Source organism: Eleutherodactylus coqui, chromosome 2, assembly GCF_035609145.1.
Source record: "Eleutherodactylus coqui strain aEleCoq1 chromosome 2, aEleCoq1.hap1, whole genome shotgun sequence".
Classification (NCBI taxonomy): Eukaryota; Metazoa; Chordata; class Amphibia; order Anura; family Eleutherodactylidae; genus Eleutherodactylus; species Eleutherodactylus coqui.
The window spans coordinates 72,782,259-72,803,607 of record NC_089838.1 but is presented as its reverse complement, the minus strand read 5'-3'; the positions used below and the strand labels follow the sequence as shown (position 1 = coordinate 72,803,607).

Below are 21,349 nucleotides of genomic sequence, written 5' to 3'. Positions count from 1 at the left end.
GCAATCCACACAACAGTCAACCAAATCAGCCTCCACCTGCAGAGACAGTACTCCTGAAAGTGCATAGTACTACAAGACCCAGGAGCACAAACTATCACAAATGTATCAACCACATTTCCTATCCATTTCAGACTTTTTCTGTGCCTTGTTCAATCAGTGGGTGTGACTCAGCAGAAAAGGGATGTGGCTAGAAATGCGCCGTTTGTCAAAAATGGGTCCAGTAATGCGTGGCCTAAGTTTACACGGTTTAAATATTAAACAGGATTACTAAATCTGTCCCACAGTGTATGTGAAGAGAGAGAAGTGTCAGTAAATATGACCTGTTTTCACCCTTTCCATGTATATTGGGGCTTATTTTCTATTCAAAATAATAATGGCATAATTTGCACCAGAAATTTGTATTTTCAATATTAAATAAGCCCACTGCACAGGAGTTCATGGTTATATTTCATAGGCCTTATGGATGTTCAGTGTTTTACTTGCAGCTGCCTCCAGTCTTGTAGTCCCAGTGAATTCATCCCCTACAACTAAGTGAGAGGATGACTGACCGCTAGAAAATGGTTAGGAAATGAATGCTTAAGTTGATGCTAAAGATTTTGTTGATTAATGTCCCTTATCATTTATAGTGTGCTTATGCTAAATTGTTAATAAAATTGTTCTAAAGATTTATTTCACCACTCCCATCACTATATACTGTGCATTACCAATTTAACAAGAACTCAAATGTTTAACCCCTTAACAACGGAGTCTATTTTTCAGTCAAATTTTTTTTCATATCTTTGCGTCATGTTTAGAGGGAAATAATTTTTTTTTTCCATCCATGTAGCCATATGAGGCTTGTATTTTGTGAGAAAAGTAGATTTTTTTTTTAAATGGCACGATTTATGTGTACATGTATGTATTGTGTTGAATAACTTATGTTCAATTTTTGTGAAGAGAAAATTAAAAAAGAAACAGCAAGTCTGCAATTTTTTGGTCATTCCCAGAGCAATATAAGGGTACATGTACAGGGGCGCACCTGTAGGGGATGCAGTTGCTCCCACGCCCAGGACACTTAGGGGGCCAATCTTCCCCATATAGTAGGCCTAGTAGTATGAATAAAGCATTATAGTTGGGGGCCCTATTACAGATTTTGCATCGGGGCCCGCAAGCTTCAAGTTACGCTTCTGATGCAGATGACCTTTTTTTCCATCCAAATTTGGAACCAAAAAATCAGTCCAAAGATTTGACAGTAATAGCAGCCATTTTTTGAATGGTAATATACACATAAATAGTCCAAATTAAAAACAAAAAAGACTATTATCGGTCAAAAATAGTTCATGGCAATGTGTGGTTTCCCACACACTGCACAGCACATGGAGGGGATGTCCATGTGCTGTCCAATCCGAGTTGTGATAGAGAACCTGGGGCACAACTTTTTTAACACCCATGTGCATGTACCCTTAATGCCATGTTAAATTTATCTTGCAGGTTATTTTTATTTAAGAGAATATATCGGCTCGAACATGGTGTTCAAACTGCAGGCAGCATGTTATGAAGCAGGAGGAGCTGGTTGATATGTTATGGGAAATGATTCAGAAGAACTTGTATTTTATTCATTTAAACCTCTGCTTATTCTGAGCTGAACAGTCCAATGGGCGGTCCTATCAGTGATTGACAGCTACCTCTATATGCAATGTCATTCACATATAGCTGCCAATCACTGATAGCTCCGCCCATTGGACTGTTTAGCTCAGAATGACCAAAGATTTAAATGAATATAATACAAGTTCTACCAAATCTTTTCCCATAAAACTATATATCAATCTGCTCAGCTCCTTCACCATAACTAGATGCTTTCTGTTTAGACAATATGTTCAAGCTGACAGACTCCCTTTAGGGAATACTGAATTTATTTCATATTTTTCTCATGTGCCCATATTCTGAGAGCTATGACTTTTTTTTCTTTTTCTATCGACTGAGCTGTGTGAGGGCTTGTTTTCTCGAGTTATGTTGAGGTTTCCCCTGGTATCATTTTAGGGTCACTTTTTAGTCTTTTGGGTGGGGTTCGCCGAACATAAACTTCAGTTCCAGCTTTTTGTAAAGGCAGTGACTGTGTGGATTAAATAATATGATAATTTGATATATTGGGCCAATACTAGTTATTGCATCTACAGGGTTTTGCATTTTTTTTAGATTATTAAATAATAAAGCAATGCGTAAGGAAAGAACGGGATTTTTTTGTGGTTGTATGTCATCATAGTTTTATGTTTTAAGTCGATCCGTGGTGCACATTTCTATCATGGTGGCCTAATAAGTTAACATGGAAATAGTAAGATATGTATTGTTAATTATGTAATGAAATGTGTAGATGAGGAGTAGGTCTTATATGTAGTTGAAAACAATGTGGACTAATTCATTAGACTCTTGAGCTGGTTTCCAGCCTAGGTTGTGCTATAATATCTGAATGACCGTGTGAGCATCACAGCTGTTCACATCCATGCAAGCTTCCATTGCCCTGAAAAGGAAGGAACCTACTTCGGTTTGATGCTAGAACATATGTTCTAATTAGAGATGAGCGAGTATACTCGCTAAAGGCAATTGCTCGAGCGAGCATTGCCTTTAGCAAGTACCTGCCCGCTCGAGACTGAAGGTTTGGGTGCCGCTGGCGGGCAGGGAGCTGTGGGGGAGAGCTGGGAGGAATGCAGGGGAGGTCTCTCTCTCCCTGTCTCCCCCCTCTCCCTCCTGCTGACAGCCGCTACTCACCGCTCCCCCGCTCCGGCACCCGAACCTGCAGTCTCGAACGGGCAGGTACTCGCTAAAGGCAATGCTCGCTCGAGCAATTGCCTTTAGCGAGTATACTCGCTCATCTCTAGTTCTAATCATCTATGCTTCCCCCCATTGATGGCTGCTAGTATTTTATCATTTGACTCTATGTCTGTGCAGGGCAATAGGAACAGTGTAATTGTAAAATAGAGAGTGATTGTTCTCAGTAAGAGAAACCAAGTAATCTTGCAGATATGATACCTTTTAATCGCCAACAAAAATACATGATGTTATAGTGAGCTTACAGCATATCACCCACTTTGATGGGCTAATCTTTACTCTACTGGCTAACATGGTACCAAACCTTTTTTTCATATAGTAAAATAGAGATGCCCCCATATAGAAATCTATAATGACATCAATTAGCACAGAATATGGAACCTAAAATAATAATGTATTAAAAGCTTGACATTCATTTTAGGATTGCATGCAAAGCTAGATGTTATTTCTTATTTGTGTCCACATGTGATTCAGCATCTAGGCACACACTTGACACATACACGCTGTTTCTTGACAATTATTAGTGGGCCTAGCAATATAATTTGGTTTTATTTAATTCCCAGTATTGTCGTGTGCACATATCAGTTGTGTCCAACCAGTAGTTTTGTACCTGAGAAGCACATAATTAATGATTTGTTTTCTTCACTTTATGCATTTGCCTGCCCCTAACCAGACAGAAAAACACTTTAGGGTACTTTTATCGAAGACCGGTGTTTAATATGCCAATCCTGGTTAAGTGATGATAGAGTAAGATGTGTCAAATGTAATAAGAGGCACGAGCCTCTTATTTACATTTGCCACATCTTGGGCTGGCAGTGCGCCACTTTCTGAAATCTATGGCAGGAAAAAAAAATATAGATTATACTGCAAATGATAGATTTGCTCAATATTTTACACAAGTTTCTGGCAGAAATTATGGTGAATTTGACATGCCGTGGCCACCCCCGCCCACTTTTTTTCTTTTCAAAGTTCGGTTGGGCTGTGCTAAAAGCAGAAAAGTCGTAAATTTTTGCGTAAGTGGGACTTGCACACAAATTTATGTTTATTCCTCCCTATGTTTCCTGGATTCACAACTGGTGCCAAAGCTGCTCCCCTAGGAAAGCGTGTGGTCAATTCTGGTGAGTTTCCATCGGCATTTCTGAACGATGCTGAAGGAAAACAAAACAGATTACGGGAAAAGGGCGCAGGGGCAATTATGAAATTTCCAATTCCTTAGGGCACATATACAAACTTGTGTGGTAACTCAGATTTCCGTTTATGACCGTATTTTACGTGCTATCTTCTATGCTTTGTCATGTGAAGCACGTAATTCCGTTTTTCTTCCAGTCTGTACTAACAAGTTGTCTTTATATTGTCATCTTTATACCTTATATGATGTCTAATGACTTTATCAAATGTTCCACACAGTATTTTGACGTTTTACATTTGCTACCCAACATCTACTGCAGTCTACTCCGTCTATACTTTGGGGTATTGGGACAAAAGTTTATATTTTGAATGGTAGTAAACAATGATTGCCATCATCAGCTTGTCCTGATAGCTCACTCTAAGAGTAGCAGACCCAGGAGACGGCATAGTTACCGCAGTCCTAATATTTAAAAGGTTAAAGGTATTTTCCAATTAATATGTTATAATTAAGCGGTTGAAATGTTACAAAGCCCAATTAATTCATTGTTTTGTACAAGTCGTTGGCTGTATTATGCCACAGAAGAGCAAAGCAATAAAATGCTACCTTGTTAATCCTGCACCGAAGTTAACTTCGGCCTATGTGATTATAGATTAGTTCCATGGGGAGACATGTCTAAGCCAGCAGAGTGAGAAGGCAGCAGTGCTGGTGGGGATAGGAACGTGGCTCCTTTCTAAACTACACATTTTGGAAGGAGCTTTTGTTTTCTTTACAATGCTAAAACATTGAAGAACTCCGCTAAAGACCTAAACAAGCGTGGAATGAGTAAAATGGCAGACATTAGCTGAATTAAGGGACCATTTTTAGATAACCGAACTAGAACTCCTATAGAAATCATATGGTGCCTCACCACAACCTAAGTATATTACCATGCCCTTTTCATTAAAAGTTTTACACGCTTTTTGCATAGACCTAAACAGTTTTGAACTCTGTCTAGAAAAAGGGGCATGTATGTGTAAGGCGAGTAGAAAACTGAGACAAACGTATCAACGACATGCAACGTTTTTGTGCAAAATATTGACATACATGTGGCAGCCATGAGTTGATGAAGAGAAAGGAGATGTTTCCAATCTATCATTTTGAGCACTCCATTTTGATACATTTTTCCTGTTTCTTATAAATTGCTGCATTCTACAACCATATTGATAAATCTCACTCAAAAGGTGCAAACTTTTAAACTGTCACTTCAAAGATAACATTTTTACAAAAGTGACAATAGAAAGTTCTACTGGACTGTCACCTTCTGAATTGGCTTTCTCAAAACTGATGGTAAAACTGTCAGTTTGTTAATGATTGAACACTCTAGAAGAAAAAGTTTTATCATCAGTTTTTGAGAAGGTAATTCAAAAGGTGACAACTAATGTGGCACCACTTTCTGTTGTAGATTTTGCAAAAATAATGACTGAAAAAAGTAAAAAAGAATTAGTAAATCAAAAACAGGTAAACTTTGACTGCAGTTTCTGTTGCATTTCCTAATGTTACGAACTATGCAACGTAAAGATGGTACAATGACTCTGCAACTCTGCCAATTAGAAGGCTGCTTACCCACAAGTCAATAAGCAAAGGAGGAGAAGAATGCTGGTAGGCAGCGCTACCTTCTATGTAGAAAAGACTCAAAAGATACGATGAATTAACTTGACTTCTCTTTTTAATAAAGAATCCAGCAAACAAAATGTGTTTTGAGGTAGGAGCCTCTTCCTCAGTAAATTCTGGAAGAAACACTCATCTTGAAAACTCTTCAAAGTTGGAGCCACAATCCTGGGATTTCCTCAAGGCTTATCCTTCTTGTACTTGCAGCTGTGTTCAGTAAGACACTCGTGGGAACATGCGCTCTCTTTTGGTCATGCAGCTAGCACTTTAATAAAAAGAGAAGTCAGGGTAATTCATCTTGTCTTTGGAGCTTTTTAGATGTGGAAGTTTGCCCTCCATACCAGCATTCTTTTCCTCCTTTGTTCATTCATGACATCACGTCTTTCTCTAAGAATCATGACATAGCTCTGGTTTGGCCGCATTTTCAGTGATGGATTATTTTTAATATATTCTTCTGTCAGTAGATTACTACACCCCCATGGGGCATTTTTTGAAAACAGACGGTTGGGTCCACTCTTTTATCCATTTTTCACCCATCCCTAGAGGGCTGGCTGCACACAGGCATATTTGCATTGCAGTATCCGGGGCTGCCACCGGATTGTGTAGCAAATACCGTCCATAGCATGCTATGGAAAAGTGCTTTTCCTTGTATATGAGCAGAAATCAATTGTGATTTTCCGCTCGCGGTGGTAAAATCACAGCATATTCTATTTTCATATGGTTTCCGCACAGACACCTCCCATTGAAGTCAATGGAAACCGTCCGACCCGCGGCCCGTCCGCAATTAACATTGCGGACAGGTCGTAGATACTGCATCATCACCTAGTGATGGCGTGGGAAAATCTCTACTGCATATGTCCTATGGCTCACCGGCTGGTCCATCGGCAGAACAGATAAGAAAACAGGTATGGAGGGGTCACCGGCAGGGTCGGATTCCGCTATGGGATCTGGTCGTGTGCAGCTGGCCAAAGTCAATGTCTGACTTTCTAGAAGGTCTTGTAAAATGATAGGGCATATAAGCAAAACCTAATATCACTTAACAATGGCATCATAAAAAAATGCCAAAATCTACTTTTTGAATAATTAAAAAACTTCAGATTTACTCATATATAGCCACATTTACATTTTGTGTGGAACGCCTCTTTACCCATATGAAGCTCGTCCTCCATTCTTTGCCTGTAGAATATTCTAGTCAGTGCTATAATAAGTGTTGGCTTTAGTTGTCACAAACCCGTAGACAATAAAAGATAAAGTAATACAACTAAATGTTTTCATGACAGCCTACACATGCTCACGAACATATACTCTACTCAGCATCCTTGGCTGATTGACTGGCTTCCAAAAGCACTAAAGACTTTAGCTATTAACATGTCAAACACTGCTTTACCGTACATGGTTAGAAATCTTTAAAGGTTCCTTGGAGAAATTAAAGATGTTTCTGTTTTTCCTTCGAAAGTGACAACTTCACCCTAAATTAGAATACCGAGTCTCCTATTCCAGAGTTTTCAATGGGAAATTTACTGTGAAAATACACATTTCCCCTATAAATGACTGACAGCATTTGTTCCATGTATGGATGCGTTAAATATTTAAAGATGTCTCATCTCGAGATCTGCTGCATATTTTTGAACACATTTGTTTGTGGATAAGACGTTATTTTAAAGGCTTAATGGTTTCCACAGTTATTGTATAAAAATATTATCTGGTAATAATATCTGTCATTTACTAGCACAACATTACATACTTATGCAAATGTAACACTCAGCTACTAGAATAGTCTTGTTTCAGAAAAGATTCATCTGCCATCTGTTTTATAGAAGGAACATTATCAGCCTTTATTAAAGGGTTTCTCATCTACAAAGGAAAAAATGTCCAGGATCAGGATAATTCAGTTGAATCATTAAAATGAAATAGCCGTTTATTACTTCTTGTATCTACTGCATTAATACTCCGTGAGACTTGGAAAGCAGACAGAATGTTAGGAAACTACTGTAAAGGGGTTGTCTGAGTTAGATATCCAATAGTCAGATATCCTATTAAGGAATTTTGAATTGTTAAGAGCGGGTAGTCTCCCATTGAAAGCCATCCTCTGCCGGAGTTGAGTAGCTGTAAGGAGTCCCTCTTGCACGTTAGAACCCGGCATGTTCATGCATTATGCAGACAGCCCATCAAATGGTCTGACAGGGGAGTTGGACACCTTCTTCCAAGTTTCCAGATGAATTTACAGCCAATCACTTGAGGTCGCAGCATTGGAACTTTCCTAGAAAAAGGGGTTATCCAAATACGGACAACTGATTTTAAAAGGTATAAATAGCATAGTACACCTTCAGTTATATGCTAGATTATATATACTGAAGGTGAAATAACAAATCTTGAGTGTCTATAATCCAGCCTTAATCGGTCGTTAAGTTCCAATTTGAAGGGGGCTTTAAAAAATGTTGCAAAAGAAATAACGTAAGTTAGGGCTAGTTCCCACTATCACAATGGATTTTGTTCTCCAGTCCTATTATGGGAGCAGGAAGACAACCCAATGGCTAAATGTAACTGTCATATGACAGAACCGCATGGCATGAAACAGACGCCATCGACTGTAATGGGATCTGTTCGGTTTCCAGCGACATTTCCGGCATTTTACAGGATGAAACTGTGTAGCATGTTCCCTAATTTGTCCTGTTTTTTAATGGACTGCAGTAATGGTGGTTCCAAATAGAACCTCCAATGCTGATGTGAACAGGCCCTAAGAAATCCGCTATTGCCCTTTTAAATCACATCCTACTCCAATGCTGCCAGAGCAGGGGTTACCTACAGACTCTGTTTACCTACTTGAAGCAGTGACTAGTCATGTTAGCATATGACCACTAGTCAATCAGTGGCCACAGAAAGCACGTCAGGAAATTAATCAAAAACTAATGGCAGAACACTGGACATGGAATTTAAAGAAGGGCCAGTATTTGTTACTTACTTAAATTTTTTTTAAAGCCTGGAAAACCTCTTGGACACCTTGCAGAGGAAAAACTCAAAGCTGATGATTCCCCGGTGCAAAATCTGAAACAGGTTCCCCAACTATAATATTCAATCTGTAGACCTAATGCGCTCCCTAAGGTTATGTTTACATGGCGGAATCCATGTCAGATTTTTCTCAATGGAGTTTGCTAAGCCATATAGTTCTGCCATGGATTTGCTCCTCTAGTTGTCACAGATCTGCAGGCAGATTTAGCACTTGTCTATCGGCAAAATCCCTTGCAGAATTCCCAGCCATGGCCAAAAGTGACACTTTTTTTTCCCTGTGCGTGGATTTCAAATCCGTGAATAGAAAAAAAATCTGCGTTGTATAGTCTACAAATCCCATTCAAATACTTAAGACACTTTATTGCCCTGGATCAGATGCAGACTCTGTGTCAAATCCGTGGTAAATTTGCGCCGTGAGAGCTTACCCTAAGGGACCTTTCACAGGTGCAGAATATTTCTGCAAGACACACCTAAAGAAAATTCAGCACAAAAATACACATGCATACATGCACAGCCCGATATCGCCCTCGTCATCCATGTGAAAGCCTCATGGATGCAACAGCCTCACATTACTGTGAGGTTGAAGTAATCCCCCACTTCGGCTGTCACAGCCACGGCAGAGGATTATAGAGTTCTTCCATTGCCACCGGCCCCAATGAAAACAATGGGCGAACACGCAGAAAGAACAGACATGCTGCGATGTGTTTCCTGCATGGCATCACGGTGTCGTGCAGGAAAAATCGCAAATGTAAATCAACCCATTCAAAAGATTGGGTTTCATATTTGTGCGTCTCGCAACACACAAATCTTACGCAATTTTCGCGTCAGTGTGAAGGCGCCTTTGGGTGAGCTTTTAGATACGTCCTGCAAAAATACTCTGCACATGTAAATCCCTAAAAGACTTTTCACATGGGCATCATTTTCCACATTCCGCACGGCATGTGACAGTACATTCCACACCAAAATCTGCACGACTATGCTACGAACGAGGTCGATTTGTGCACATATCGGCACATAGTTTGGCTTTAATAGAAGCCTGTACCTGAATGCTTTGTTCTCCAGATGCCTTGATTTCTCATATTAAATGGTATCAGTGTCGCTATATAAATAATAAGCTTTGTTAACAAATGCAATATTATCCGTCAATTCTGCTTGCAGCTAAACATATCCGTGGTCATTTACACTTGCATGAATATTTGACTAGAGTATTGCTGATTGTATTAAGGGAATTTTCCTTCAAGAAGAATAAGTAACGTTTGCAAATTGTGGCGTGTATCGCTGTGACATCCTTGCTGCCAATTCTTAACCTTATGATAGCAAATTATATATGTCAATCGGCTGTTTTATAACGTCGTCTCCTTATTCTTTCCAGGCACTTCTTATTCAAGACATCATCTGGAACAACTCCTTTATTCAGCAGCTCTTCTCCTGGATATCCCCTGACATCAGGAACAGTTTACACTCCTCCTCCGAGGCTTCTACCCCGAAACACCTTCTCCAGAAATGCCTTCAAGCTGAAGAAACCTTCTAAGTATTGCAGCTGGAAATGTGCGGCGTTATCGGCTATAGCCGCGGCCATCCTCCTTGCTATTTTACTGGCTTACTTCATTGGTAAGTCCTGTCATGTCTTTTATTAGGTTCTACCGTGGTTGAGATTATGTATTAGTTGCAGTAAGTTCTCTTTGGTCATATGTTTGTTGGATACAGCATAACGCAAACATGGAAGATGGGTCCCTCGTTACAATGATGGCCATTAATTCATCATAGTAGATCACTCAGAAAGTCAGCATCAGTGATCAAAATATTTGCCTTAAACACAAGAATGATTTCTGTAGTAGCTCCCTCATAATGCAGGATGAAAAAAAATAGCTAACTTTTTGTTCATAGTTTTTCACTGCCTATAACTATTGTAGAACTCTGTTAGACAACACAATGTTGTGTCCACTAAGAGAAAAATTAATGTACAGAAGAAAGACGTAAGAATAACCAAGAGAACAGAAGGGTGGAGCGACTCCTATTAGGGATGTGATCCTAATATTCAGAATAGTTTTTTGTAGAATAGTTATTAGGGTGCTGCCAGTCCATTAACGGTCACCATAGGTAATGGGGCATAGACATGCTTAATTGTAAAAAGGAGAAAATAATGGACTTGTGGGCACAAGCCTTGTAATGTAAAGCTCATAAAAGCAAAAGGATTAACCCCAATTTCCTTTTTATTAATTAAATAATATCCAGCACAACTAACGCGTTTCGGGGATGCAGCCCCTTCAGGAATGGCCGGGAAGAATACAGAGATGTTGCTGGATATTCATGTTCTGTACTCCCAGATTACAGAGTACAGATTCCACAGTTCATACTTTTCTCCGTTTTTACAATGAAGAATAACCAAGAACTTATTACAGAATGAAAGACCTGGACGGAAGGTTGTAGAATGTCAAAAGTTATCTCCTAAAGATAGTCCAGAAAAAAGAAAAAAAGCGTATATATTGAAGGGCTCAAAGGTGTAGGAGGAATAAACATAAAACTGAAGTGAATGAGATGATGAACATCCGAACGTACCCAACAAGGAAATGGTGAAACTTGCTCAATCCCCCTACATTCAGGATGGCTCATCAGATATCAATATCCATTTATCCAAAGCAGAAGCTGTAGATACCAGTCAGGAGACCCCAAATTTATTACATAAGGAAGATAAAGAAACAGGTGCAGTCCATTTTGATACAAGACTTGCACCTCCTTTGGTTCATTTTGGCACCTTCTTTGGGTCCAAAGAAGGTGAAAGCCTTGCAACGAAACGCATCATACCTTTCTCTGTACCTACCCATGGAATACATTTGGGTTTTCCTGACTGGCCCCTACAGCTTCTACATTGAACAAATAAATATTAATGTTTGATGAGCCATCCCGGATGTAGGGAGTTGAGTAAGTTTCACTACTTCCCTGTGGAATAAGTTGACATTTTAGTTTTCTCTTTATTCCACCTACACCTTTGAGCGCTTGAATAGATACACTTTTTCTTTTTTCTGCACTACCAATATGACCGAAGCCATTTAGGATCTTTGTGGAGCAACCCAAGCGCTCTCCCATTGTGGATGTTTATCTGCTGGACAGGGTTTACAATCTGCGAACTGACTGTTAATTCAAGGCTATCCAAGGCCATGGGTGTCAGTTTGTCCTCATCGGGCATTCCAGTCACACCCAAGTTATTTCCCTACTTTTTTGTCTGCAGTCTCTGGATTTTTTTGGCAAAGCGCAGTCCTTGTTTATCTCCTAATGCTGTCTGGACATGAGCTGATAGATAGATGAGACTGAGATAAACTACATATCAAAAAAACGCCAAACAACCAAGAGATGCTCCAGTCCAACTCTAGTTTTGAGATTCCACCTTTTTCTGTGGCTCCATCTTTCTCTTATAATCATTTTTATATTAGTTCACATATCTGTAAGTGTTTTGAATAAAGTTTACCCTTCCAGTATATGCAAATTGAACGTGGGATTTTAAACTATTACTTTTAGTATTGTTATATGACTACACCTTCCTACTTAGAGACCACAGCCCCTTGTGGAAGGGGTTTGACTGAGAATATAATTTCAGTTATTTTGCAAGAATTCACAGAGGGCACACATGAGGTGGTGATGTAAGCTTTCAAGCAATATATTCTGTTGATCGATTGTCTTGTGGTTGTCATCTGCTATACACGAAACAGCGATAGTGTCCAGATACCACTGTACATATAAAACCATTGCCAAGTATGTTTCAGGATAGATTCCCAGTTCATCATTTTTATTGCAACAAACCTGATGTGCAGTATGTCTCTAAATTAAAATTAAGTAGAGGAGCGCATATGCTGATAGGTCAAGTGGAATTTTTTTTTATTATTCTGCATAAGGTCACTTTGAACAACTAAAATATAGTGAAAGTATCTGTACGGAATATTTTGATAGTATCTAAAAAAATATCATCTTGTGCTTGAGAAGGAAATATGATCATTTTAAACTGCTGCTTCTGTCCATCTGTCATAAGCCAGTAGGCTCATAAAAAGTCTGTGACAGCACAGGCCTGGTGGACAAGGGTATGTTAGCTCCGGAAACCATGAAATATGTTTTGAACATTCAATAACATTAAAGTGTATCCATATGGACCCATAAATGTCATCGAATACCACACTACATAAAAGTAGAAATCCTTGAACCTAGGTGTAGCTCTATCTAATATAGCATGCATGACTATACTTCTTATGATTAATAAAATACGACTCTTCCCTTTACGTCGGGCAGTAATCGAAGAAGATTCTTAGTACGAGATGCTGATCAGAAATCTCTATTAGGGCACGCTAGCTTTTTAAACAATATTTTACATTTTCATTGGTATTTAGTTGAAAATGAGAGCAATTATCCATCCACACTTTCCATAAGCACCTGACTTTTCCCAGTAGAACGCAGAGCCCAGTAAGACTTCTTCTATTACGGCTACGGATGAAAATTTCCAAAGCTATATATCTTGATTATGCCAATGCTCAATGTGCAATACCTTAACATAAATCAAAAGCTTAAAAACAGAAACATGAAAATTGAAAATTCTTCACTTTCATCACTGAGAAAGTATGCAGTCTGTCTATTGACCGGATCAGTGGTATTGCAGCATACACCAAATACAAAGCAATGCAATGTCATCTGGTGTGATTCTCAGTTTATTTAATGGATTTGCATGGTGACTACAGTAAGAGAGACATAATCGGCACTTCTCCTTTACATGCTATGTAGGGTATTTCTCTAGAAGAAATGTCACAACTGTTTTTCATGGTTTTACAGCTGTGTATAACATGTAGATCTGTCAAACTGGGGCAGGTCAGCCAAGCCAAATGATCATTGTACATGTTTGATTGCTTACTAGAAGACTCTGAGCATTATCACACTTGGCATGTGTTAAACCCTAGGGGCAGCCAATGAAGGGAAAAAAGTGAAAAGCCAGTGGAACCTGAAAAATTCCAATAAATACATTCATTTGAACACCAAAACGAACAGGTTTAGAGTTACTCAAAACAGACAAAATTAACAAATACAAATTATGAAAATTTACACTTTTGTACCAGTAATTGGAGCAGCAAATTCTGGTTTCATCTGCTTAAAGGGTTTAACCAGGGAGAAAAAAATATTAACCATCTCCGGTTGTAAAACATAAAGGAAGCCAAGCTCACCTCATCTGATCAATCACCCCTCCAGTTCTGCTGGAGTTCATTCCCTCGTTGGTCTTCACGTTCTTCTGCAGCGATTCAGCAATGCCACCAGGGACTTGTGACCTCTTCAGAAAATCACTGGCTTACTTAGAGCAGTGGTTAGCAGCAGTGGTCACATTTCCCCTTTATAGGACCTCATGACTGCTTCAGCAGGAAGTGAGAAATAATAGTGAACGGTCTCAAGAACAAAACTTATCAGGAAAGTCTTAAAGAACTTAATTTATTAACCTTGAAGATAAGGGAAAGTGAGGACATGATTGAAACTTTTAACTATGCTAAAGGCTTAAATAAAGGCCCTTTTACACGCAATGATTATCGCTCAAAATTTGTTCAAACGGCCAGAAGTGAATGATAATCATTACATGTAAACGCCAGCAGTCGTGTTCATTTACTTGTCGTTTAGAGCTGATTTTTAGCCGGCATAAAAATAATCATCAGGCCGTTCAAAATTCGCTCCATTTGAATGAAATCATTCAGTATTTTGAGCGGCTTGATGACAAACCATCTACTCATTGTGTATGTCTTGCGTACACAATAGGTACATTGTTTACTCTGCCCATAGAAGACATTTGGAATCCTGCCTGCCAGATAACCCCTCGCATAAACATAGACCCACCTGTGCAAACAACTAGTTCAGCTACTACAAAGTTTACTTTAGCTAATGAGGGAATTTACATGCAAATGAAGATGATGAAGTATTAATGTCCATTAACACTTCATGCAAATAGATTGCTAAATCTTACAATCTTTCAGTTGCTTGAAAGATTACCGGTGTGTGTAAAAGGGCCTTTACCTTTTACATGCCAATATTACCAGATGGGGTCATTACTTTTCAATTATGTTTAGTGGCTTAAATTTTACCACTTTTATAAAACCAATCTGGCCACGTTTTGTAAAAAGAAGTTTGGCCTGCTAAAGGTTAAGCTCATGTTGATTTAGTGTGGTAATTGATCCTTCAGTAGAAGGCCTGATCTAGTCTTGGATTGTTGCTTCAACACGCATCTGTCTCTGCTCCAGCGCTGATCATTAGCTGGTTCTCTCCCTGCAGCACAGTCCCAGCATTTGTGCAGGAGATGAATGAAGGCTAGTTTCTGCCACTGCACACAGGCATTTTGCAGCACTCTCAACTTCAGGGCTTCTCATTAGCTAGCACACAGCAGCAACTCTTGGTCTAGAACAGTGATTGGTTTATGATCTGCCCACAGACAGCCCTTTGGCTCCCTCTTATGGTAGTTGCCTATTGGGTGGCAGAGTTGCCAATCTGACAAGGTTTTGAATATAGCAGTCAGCAGCTGTATTCTTGCTATTTAAAGTAGTCAAACCGCTACGCAAACCCGACCACCCCACTATAAATCAGTGGGATTCTGTAAGGATGCATCTTATATATTAAGCACTAATATATTTTGGCATCCACTAAAAATAGGCTACATCAGCTCAGTCTAAATATCCGATTCTGCTACTGACTATAAAACACCCAACTGCTTGTAATAGCATGCGGCATGTTGTACTCCTACCAGTTTCATAAATTGCCCTCCCCGCCATGTTGTATCTATACTAACTACTTGTCCTGCTCAGCATCGTAATCATCGCTATCTTTTTATTACAATGTACTGGAAAGGTAATACCATTTTTACTACTTCCTACAAATTGCGCACATTCATTTTATTTTTTAGAGTTAAAGTGACTTTTATCTTTCAGTAAAAGCTATGGTAAATCAATGCTTCAAAAGTAGCTGTAGCATCACAAATAAACTCTCCGTATACACCATATACATGACAATCAATTTGTTTTAAATTACTCCCAAACTTTGCCTGAAATCGTAATAACGTTCCTTTTAAAGAAATCAAATGCAATGATATTTCTCCTGAACAACTGGGAACCTACAATAAATTTCACATGCTTTCATCCGCAAATTATCAGTCATTAAATCTTCCCGCATTTATGTTCTTTAATTACATTAGTCTCCGTGGAGTTCGAATAACATTTTTTTTGCCTTAGAAAGTCTTGGAAGTGGGATTATTTTTCAAAGACATTAAGGACGGCCAAGGGTAACAACAAAAATAGGTTTGTCGCAATGACTAAATGTTTTTCTTCTGTGGATAAATCTAAGTTTAAGTTCTATTCTTGGCGGAGCTTGTCACTAGATTGCTCTTTATGTTGTGTACCTCTGGCCTATATTGTATTAGAGTAATGGCATGGTAGAAAATCGAAAGCCTACATTGCTGTTGCGTTACTCGTGGCATCACTTTTTTGTCTAAGAGGTGCTTCAGATGTAAAAGGTAACGCTTTAATTGGAGCGCTTAGAGGAATTGTCCTCTTTCTTTCTATAGACTCTGAACTTCATATGGGAATGCTTTGTTTGCAGATATATTTGGGATATTAAATACTCTTGTACAAGTATTATAGAGGTATTATAGAGTCCCATGTAGCTCAGAATGCTAAGGCAGTAGAAATGCAGTCCTAAGCTCTCGCTCACGACCTGAAGGTTGCGAATTCAATCCCGGCATGGTTCTGGTAGCTAGCTTAAGGTTGACTAATCCTTCCATCCTTCCAAGGTCGGTAAAATGAGTACCCAGCTTGCTGGGGGTTATTCCATTGTCTTGGAGGTGCCAACTTATTCCAGTAAGTTGGTGGTGCCAACTTATTCCAACGTATTCAAGTAAGCACTGTGGAATGAGTTGGCGCTATACAAATAATAAGATTTATTGGTAGTTCTGAAAACGCAAAGATGAGAAGTATAGGTCCCTTACAAACAATGCATTAAATAGTGGTAAGCCCATGTAATAGTACTATAATAATAGTATTTGACTCACATGTTATTAGATGTGCTTACCACAATGTCATGCATTGTTTGCAAGGGGCCTTTGTTAGCTCCCATCTATAAAAACCTCTTGGAATAGCTGTATCATGTCTGAATATAATCATGAATCTTTTAGCTGCTCCAGCCAATAAGCTTGGCCAGTATTTATATGATGGTGGTGCCCACTTTACTATTTAAAACTCATGGGCACTTGTGATCATCGATGCTTTCAGGTCTTTATTAAGGAAGTTAAAAGTAGTGACAAGCTAAATTTATAGCAACAAGCCATGCCTGTATATAATGCATTATGCATATGGGTAGGCTATCAAAACCATTCACAATCCATCATCTGCTTAAATATTCCATTTACCTTCTTTTATGATTGCCATTATTGCTCCATTCATAGAGCTCGTCCGCCGCGAAGCGTAGGTGATAGTAAATCAGCTATGTGTGCAACTGTAAATTCATGGGATTGCATGGAACAGATACATCTAGACGGATCAATGCTGGGAGAGCATGTCATGCCAAGTTGTCTTCATCTTATATTTAGTAATAGTAACTGCTACCATTACTCTTGGGTGATTACTGCACATTAAAGCCCATGCACCAAAACGCAAGATTGTGCAGTGACCAGTGGAGTTAACTAATGCATGGCTGCTGGGTTGTTTCTTTTACTAATCTACAATGCATGTTGGTCATGTGGCAGATGCTATACAACAAAATACTAATTAAAGGGCTTTCCCAGTTCTTAAATATTGGCCATGATTAGCTGAGTGTCAGAGATCGGCCGCCCAGGACCCCACCTAATCAGCTGTTCACTGGACCACTGTCACCCTGCATGGAACGGGAAGCAGATAGTGCTATATGTTGTGCAGTGGCCAAGTGTGATATTGCAGGCACAGCCTCCCATTCACTTAAATTAGCTGTACCTGTTTTACCACATTGGGCCACTGCATAATGTACAGAGCTCACTGTTTTCTGCATTTCTCCTGACCACATTCAAGAAAGGCAGTTAGACATAATGCATACGGCAGGGCCATGTGCATGGAGCCTTATAGAGAAATATAGCTTTCTGAACACTCCATATGGTGCTTCTGTGAATACCCCTGGAATATGGCATGAGATGGAGCATGCTTCTGTATAAAATTAAAGACCTATTGAGGAAGAGTGTGGCCCCATAGAAGGCTTTGGCTGTTGTATTATGGGTACGTACACATTGGAGGTTGGGGACATGATACGGTTGTGTGCTTGAGCTCTTTGGCTGCTAGTTATACTCGGAACTATTGAAGTATCTCACAGGGTCCCTCCTGCAACTGATTATTTATTGCCTTCAGTGTGAAATATTTTGGAGTAGCCTCCGCTATGGTGTTACTTTTCGTGCTGTAATTTTGCCACTCTTTAGCCTTTATCATTACAACCCTGATGTTCTCCTGTCGGTTTTCTGGCAGTAAAGTACTGTAAGCTTTTTGTGGAGGCATAATAATGAAGCCTTGATAAGAGGCTGCTGCATTCCTTGGGAATAGGTGTTCAGCAATATTTTATGCAAATTATTTTTTATTTATATCATAATAAATTGTGCACCATATATTTTTCTGAGTACAATTCAAGACTCTAATTAGCATTTTTATTTGAATGCAATTGCAATATCCTGACGCTTTTGAAGCAACTTTATTTCTAATGATCTAATGTCTTGAAATCCTTCACGCCTGGTGTGTACATGCCTTTATATAATTGTAAATGCTTAATTGTTTTATATGAAAAGAGTGAAATTATGCTTTATATAACATTATATACGGTTATGCAGTAGCGTTATACAATTTACGCATCTTAAAATAGAATTGCCTTTAGAGAGCCCTGTTCTTTCATTTAAAGCCGAACTTTCCCTGCAAAACCACTTTTCTGCCATCTAAAAATAATCAATTACCGTGCAGCATGCTGCTGCTTATTTCTCACTTAGAATCTCCCTCCTGCACGCTTATAGGCTATAGATACCTTTGAGATGCAACATATCAATATAGTAAGGCTCTAAAAAAGCACATGTTCATCCAGTTTAGCCTTTTAACACCCCCGCCCACCCAATGTTGAAAAAAATATTTCATTACCATAATTTTAAAAGGTTGCACTAAGTTTCAGGCCACAATTTTTATTCTTTCATTAATTTTCAGACCCCCCGGGTCAGTTTGCAACCTGCTCCGAGTTCAAATGTCTCTTCCATGGCCCTGTCCTTCCCATTATTACATGCTCAATGTGAGTTCTGTATCTCCAGGATGTTGCTGCCTTCACTAGCTCCCATGTATCAGCACAGCTTCATTATTGTACTGACGACTTCTTCTACAGGAATGTAAGGGATCTCTTCTCACTTGTGCTGACAGATATTGATACTGGGGAGTATGTAATTCCCCCTCCAGCCTGGAGAGTTTGACACATGTGCTCTAGTTTCTAAGGCCGGCCTCACACGGCCAAGTTGGATTCCACATGCGGGAAGCCCGCAGTGTATTCCGGCTGTAACCCGCCTAGTGACACAGCGTACCTCACTTAATTGCAGATGACCACAGAGGCTCTCAGATGGTCATGCACAGTACAGATTTTTTTTGTTTGTTTGTATTTCCTGTGCCACCACTTAATTTCGTATGGACTGCGGGTTGGACGCCTCCATTGACATCTATGGAGGCTGTCCGCATGGATTCTGCAGTAAAATAAAGCTTGCTGAGATTTTTCTTCTGCTTGTGGAACACACAATTTATATCCACGAGTGTAAAGGAAAATTCGATAATGCATACCTTTCCATGCCCGTGTTTTACCACGGAAAGTCTGTGCAGTAGCCGAATTGCGGAACTGGCAATTCAAATCTGGTCGTGTGACTATTTAGAAAGTTACTCATTTTGAATTTAGGAAGCAGATAAACATTAAAAAACATTTCAATGCAAAAGTGACCACAACGTTTAGGTTTTGGTTAGTCCTAAAAACAGACATTATACATGTAATGTCTGTTGAGACCGAACAGCAGCTGCTAGAGGCTAAATACGCAGAGCAAGAAGGATAAGGGACAAAGGGCATCTGTGCCACGTTCAATTTTTAATCTGGATCTCGTGAGGTAGCATGAGGAAGCTTAGCAGTTGCTGACAGGGAAGAGTGGAGGTCCCTGATACCCGTAAGGAATGGGCCTGCAAATGCAAAGGCCTGTAGGGTTCTAAACATAAATAGCCATCTTAAGTGATCAAATGCCTTCTCAGCTTCTAGACTCAGAAGAAGAGCAAGCATATTTGATCAATTAATGATATTTATCAAGTCAGTCACCCTCCTGGTATTATCTGCACCCTGCCTACAGGGAAAAAAATCCACTAGATCCTTGTGGATGAGATAGGAAACCAATAATTGAGCCACATAGTAACTTTTTAAATATTTTCAAGTCAGAGTTAAGGAGAGGGATAGGACGATAGTTTTTTACAATCTAACCAACTGGTCCCTGGTTTGGGTACTAATGTAATAAAAAATGTAGCAAGCAGGCTGGTATCGGACACCCCTCTAAAAAGAGTTGAAAAGGGAAAGCATCCTGGGAGCTTTGTCAGCTAGGTAGTCCTGCCTTGGTCTCTGAGTTGCTTAGCTAGAAGAGTATGGGTTTGTCCCCTTTCTCATTGTAATGTGTGCATAGAGTAGGAGCTTATTGACCTTTCACAACACTAAATATTTCAGTTGGGCAGGAACCTCAATCAACTGGTATGGGAAGGGATATTGACCATAGCTAATTCTAATTGCTGCAGATCAGTCAATCCTTGAGTTTTGAGAGCCACATCCCTTTTAAGTCTAATGCCTATTGCTATGTAGTGGCTGCTGTGAATTGGCCTTATGTGCCTTCCATAGAATGGCTTTAGAGGCAACAGTACCCATTTTGGACACAAAAATAAAACTTCAAATTACCCTAAAGCTCCTTATGGAAGAGTTGCAATCACTGGAGAATGATCTGACAAAGTCATGGTACATATTTCTGCCTTTAAGTGAAGTAATCAATCTTTGTATAGGCACCATGAGTAGGTGAAAAGAATGAAAATGTTGTTTTTTTTGAAGCATGGTTAATCCACCATAGGTCATAGAGGGAGTGTCTCTGAATTGGTTTGTGATACTCCCTAGAGTATATACCTTTAGAGGGAGGTATATACTGACATTTAAGAGACATCCAATCCATAGAGAATGAGAAAACCATATTAAAATCACCACCCAGGAGAAGGGGCATGGGTGGCAGCCCGGGGACCTTATTGAGAACCATCTTGAGAAATTAAAGTTTGTACGTGTTAGGGCCTTAAACATTGCATAACATAATGAGGGATTCATATAGGATGCCTTTCAAAATATCATCTCAGCGATGAAAATTAATAAGGTTTGAAGAAGCATGGAGAGGGCAATATATGGCCAGAAGTATAGCCACCCCTGCTTTCTTTCTCTCTCGGACTGCTGAGTAAACAGTGGGATAATATCGAAGGGCAACGTTAAAAGAGCATTATGGGTTAAAGTGAGTATCTTGAAGGAAGGCTATGGCTGCTTTAATAGCTCTGAGTTCATTAAGCGCCAGGCGTCTCTTAATATTGGAATTGAGACCCTTGACATTCAAAGAAATATACCTAATCATTGTGGAAAAGGGAAGGAAAAAAGTGAAGCAGGCAATGACAACTCGCCCAATGAAGCACAGTAAATGGAGAAGGGCCACTTCTAAAGAGGATGGAAGTC

General features: G+C 39.4%; 1 protein-coding gene across 8 annotated transcripts in view; it reads left to right on the top strand.

The window, feature by feature from the left end:
- TENM2 (teneurin transmembrane protein 2) overlaps positions 1 to 21,349 on the top strand; it is a 1,550,877-nt gene that overhangs the window by 1,105,795 nt on the left and 423,733 nt on the right. For all 8 annotated transcript variants that reach the window (XM_066591118.1, XM_066591117.1, XM_066591116.1 and 5 more), the window contains one exon: positions 9,963 to 10,201. In XM_066591118.1, coding sequence (XP_066447215.1) covers positions 9,963 to 10,201 — 239 coding nt within the window. The remainder of the gene's footprint in view (positions 1 to 9,962; positions 10,202 to 21,349) is intronic.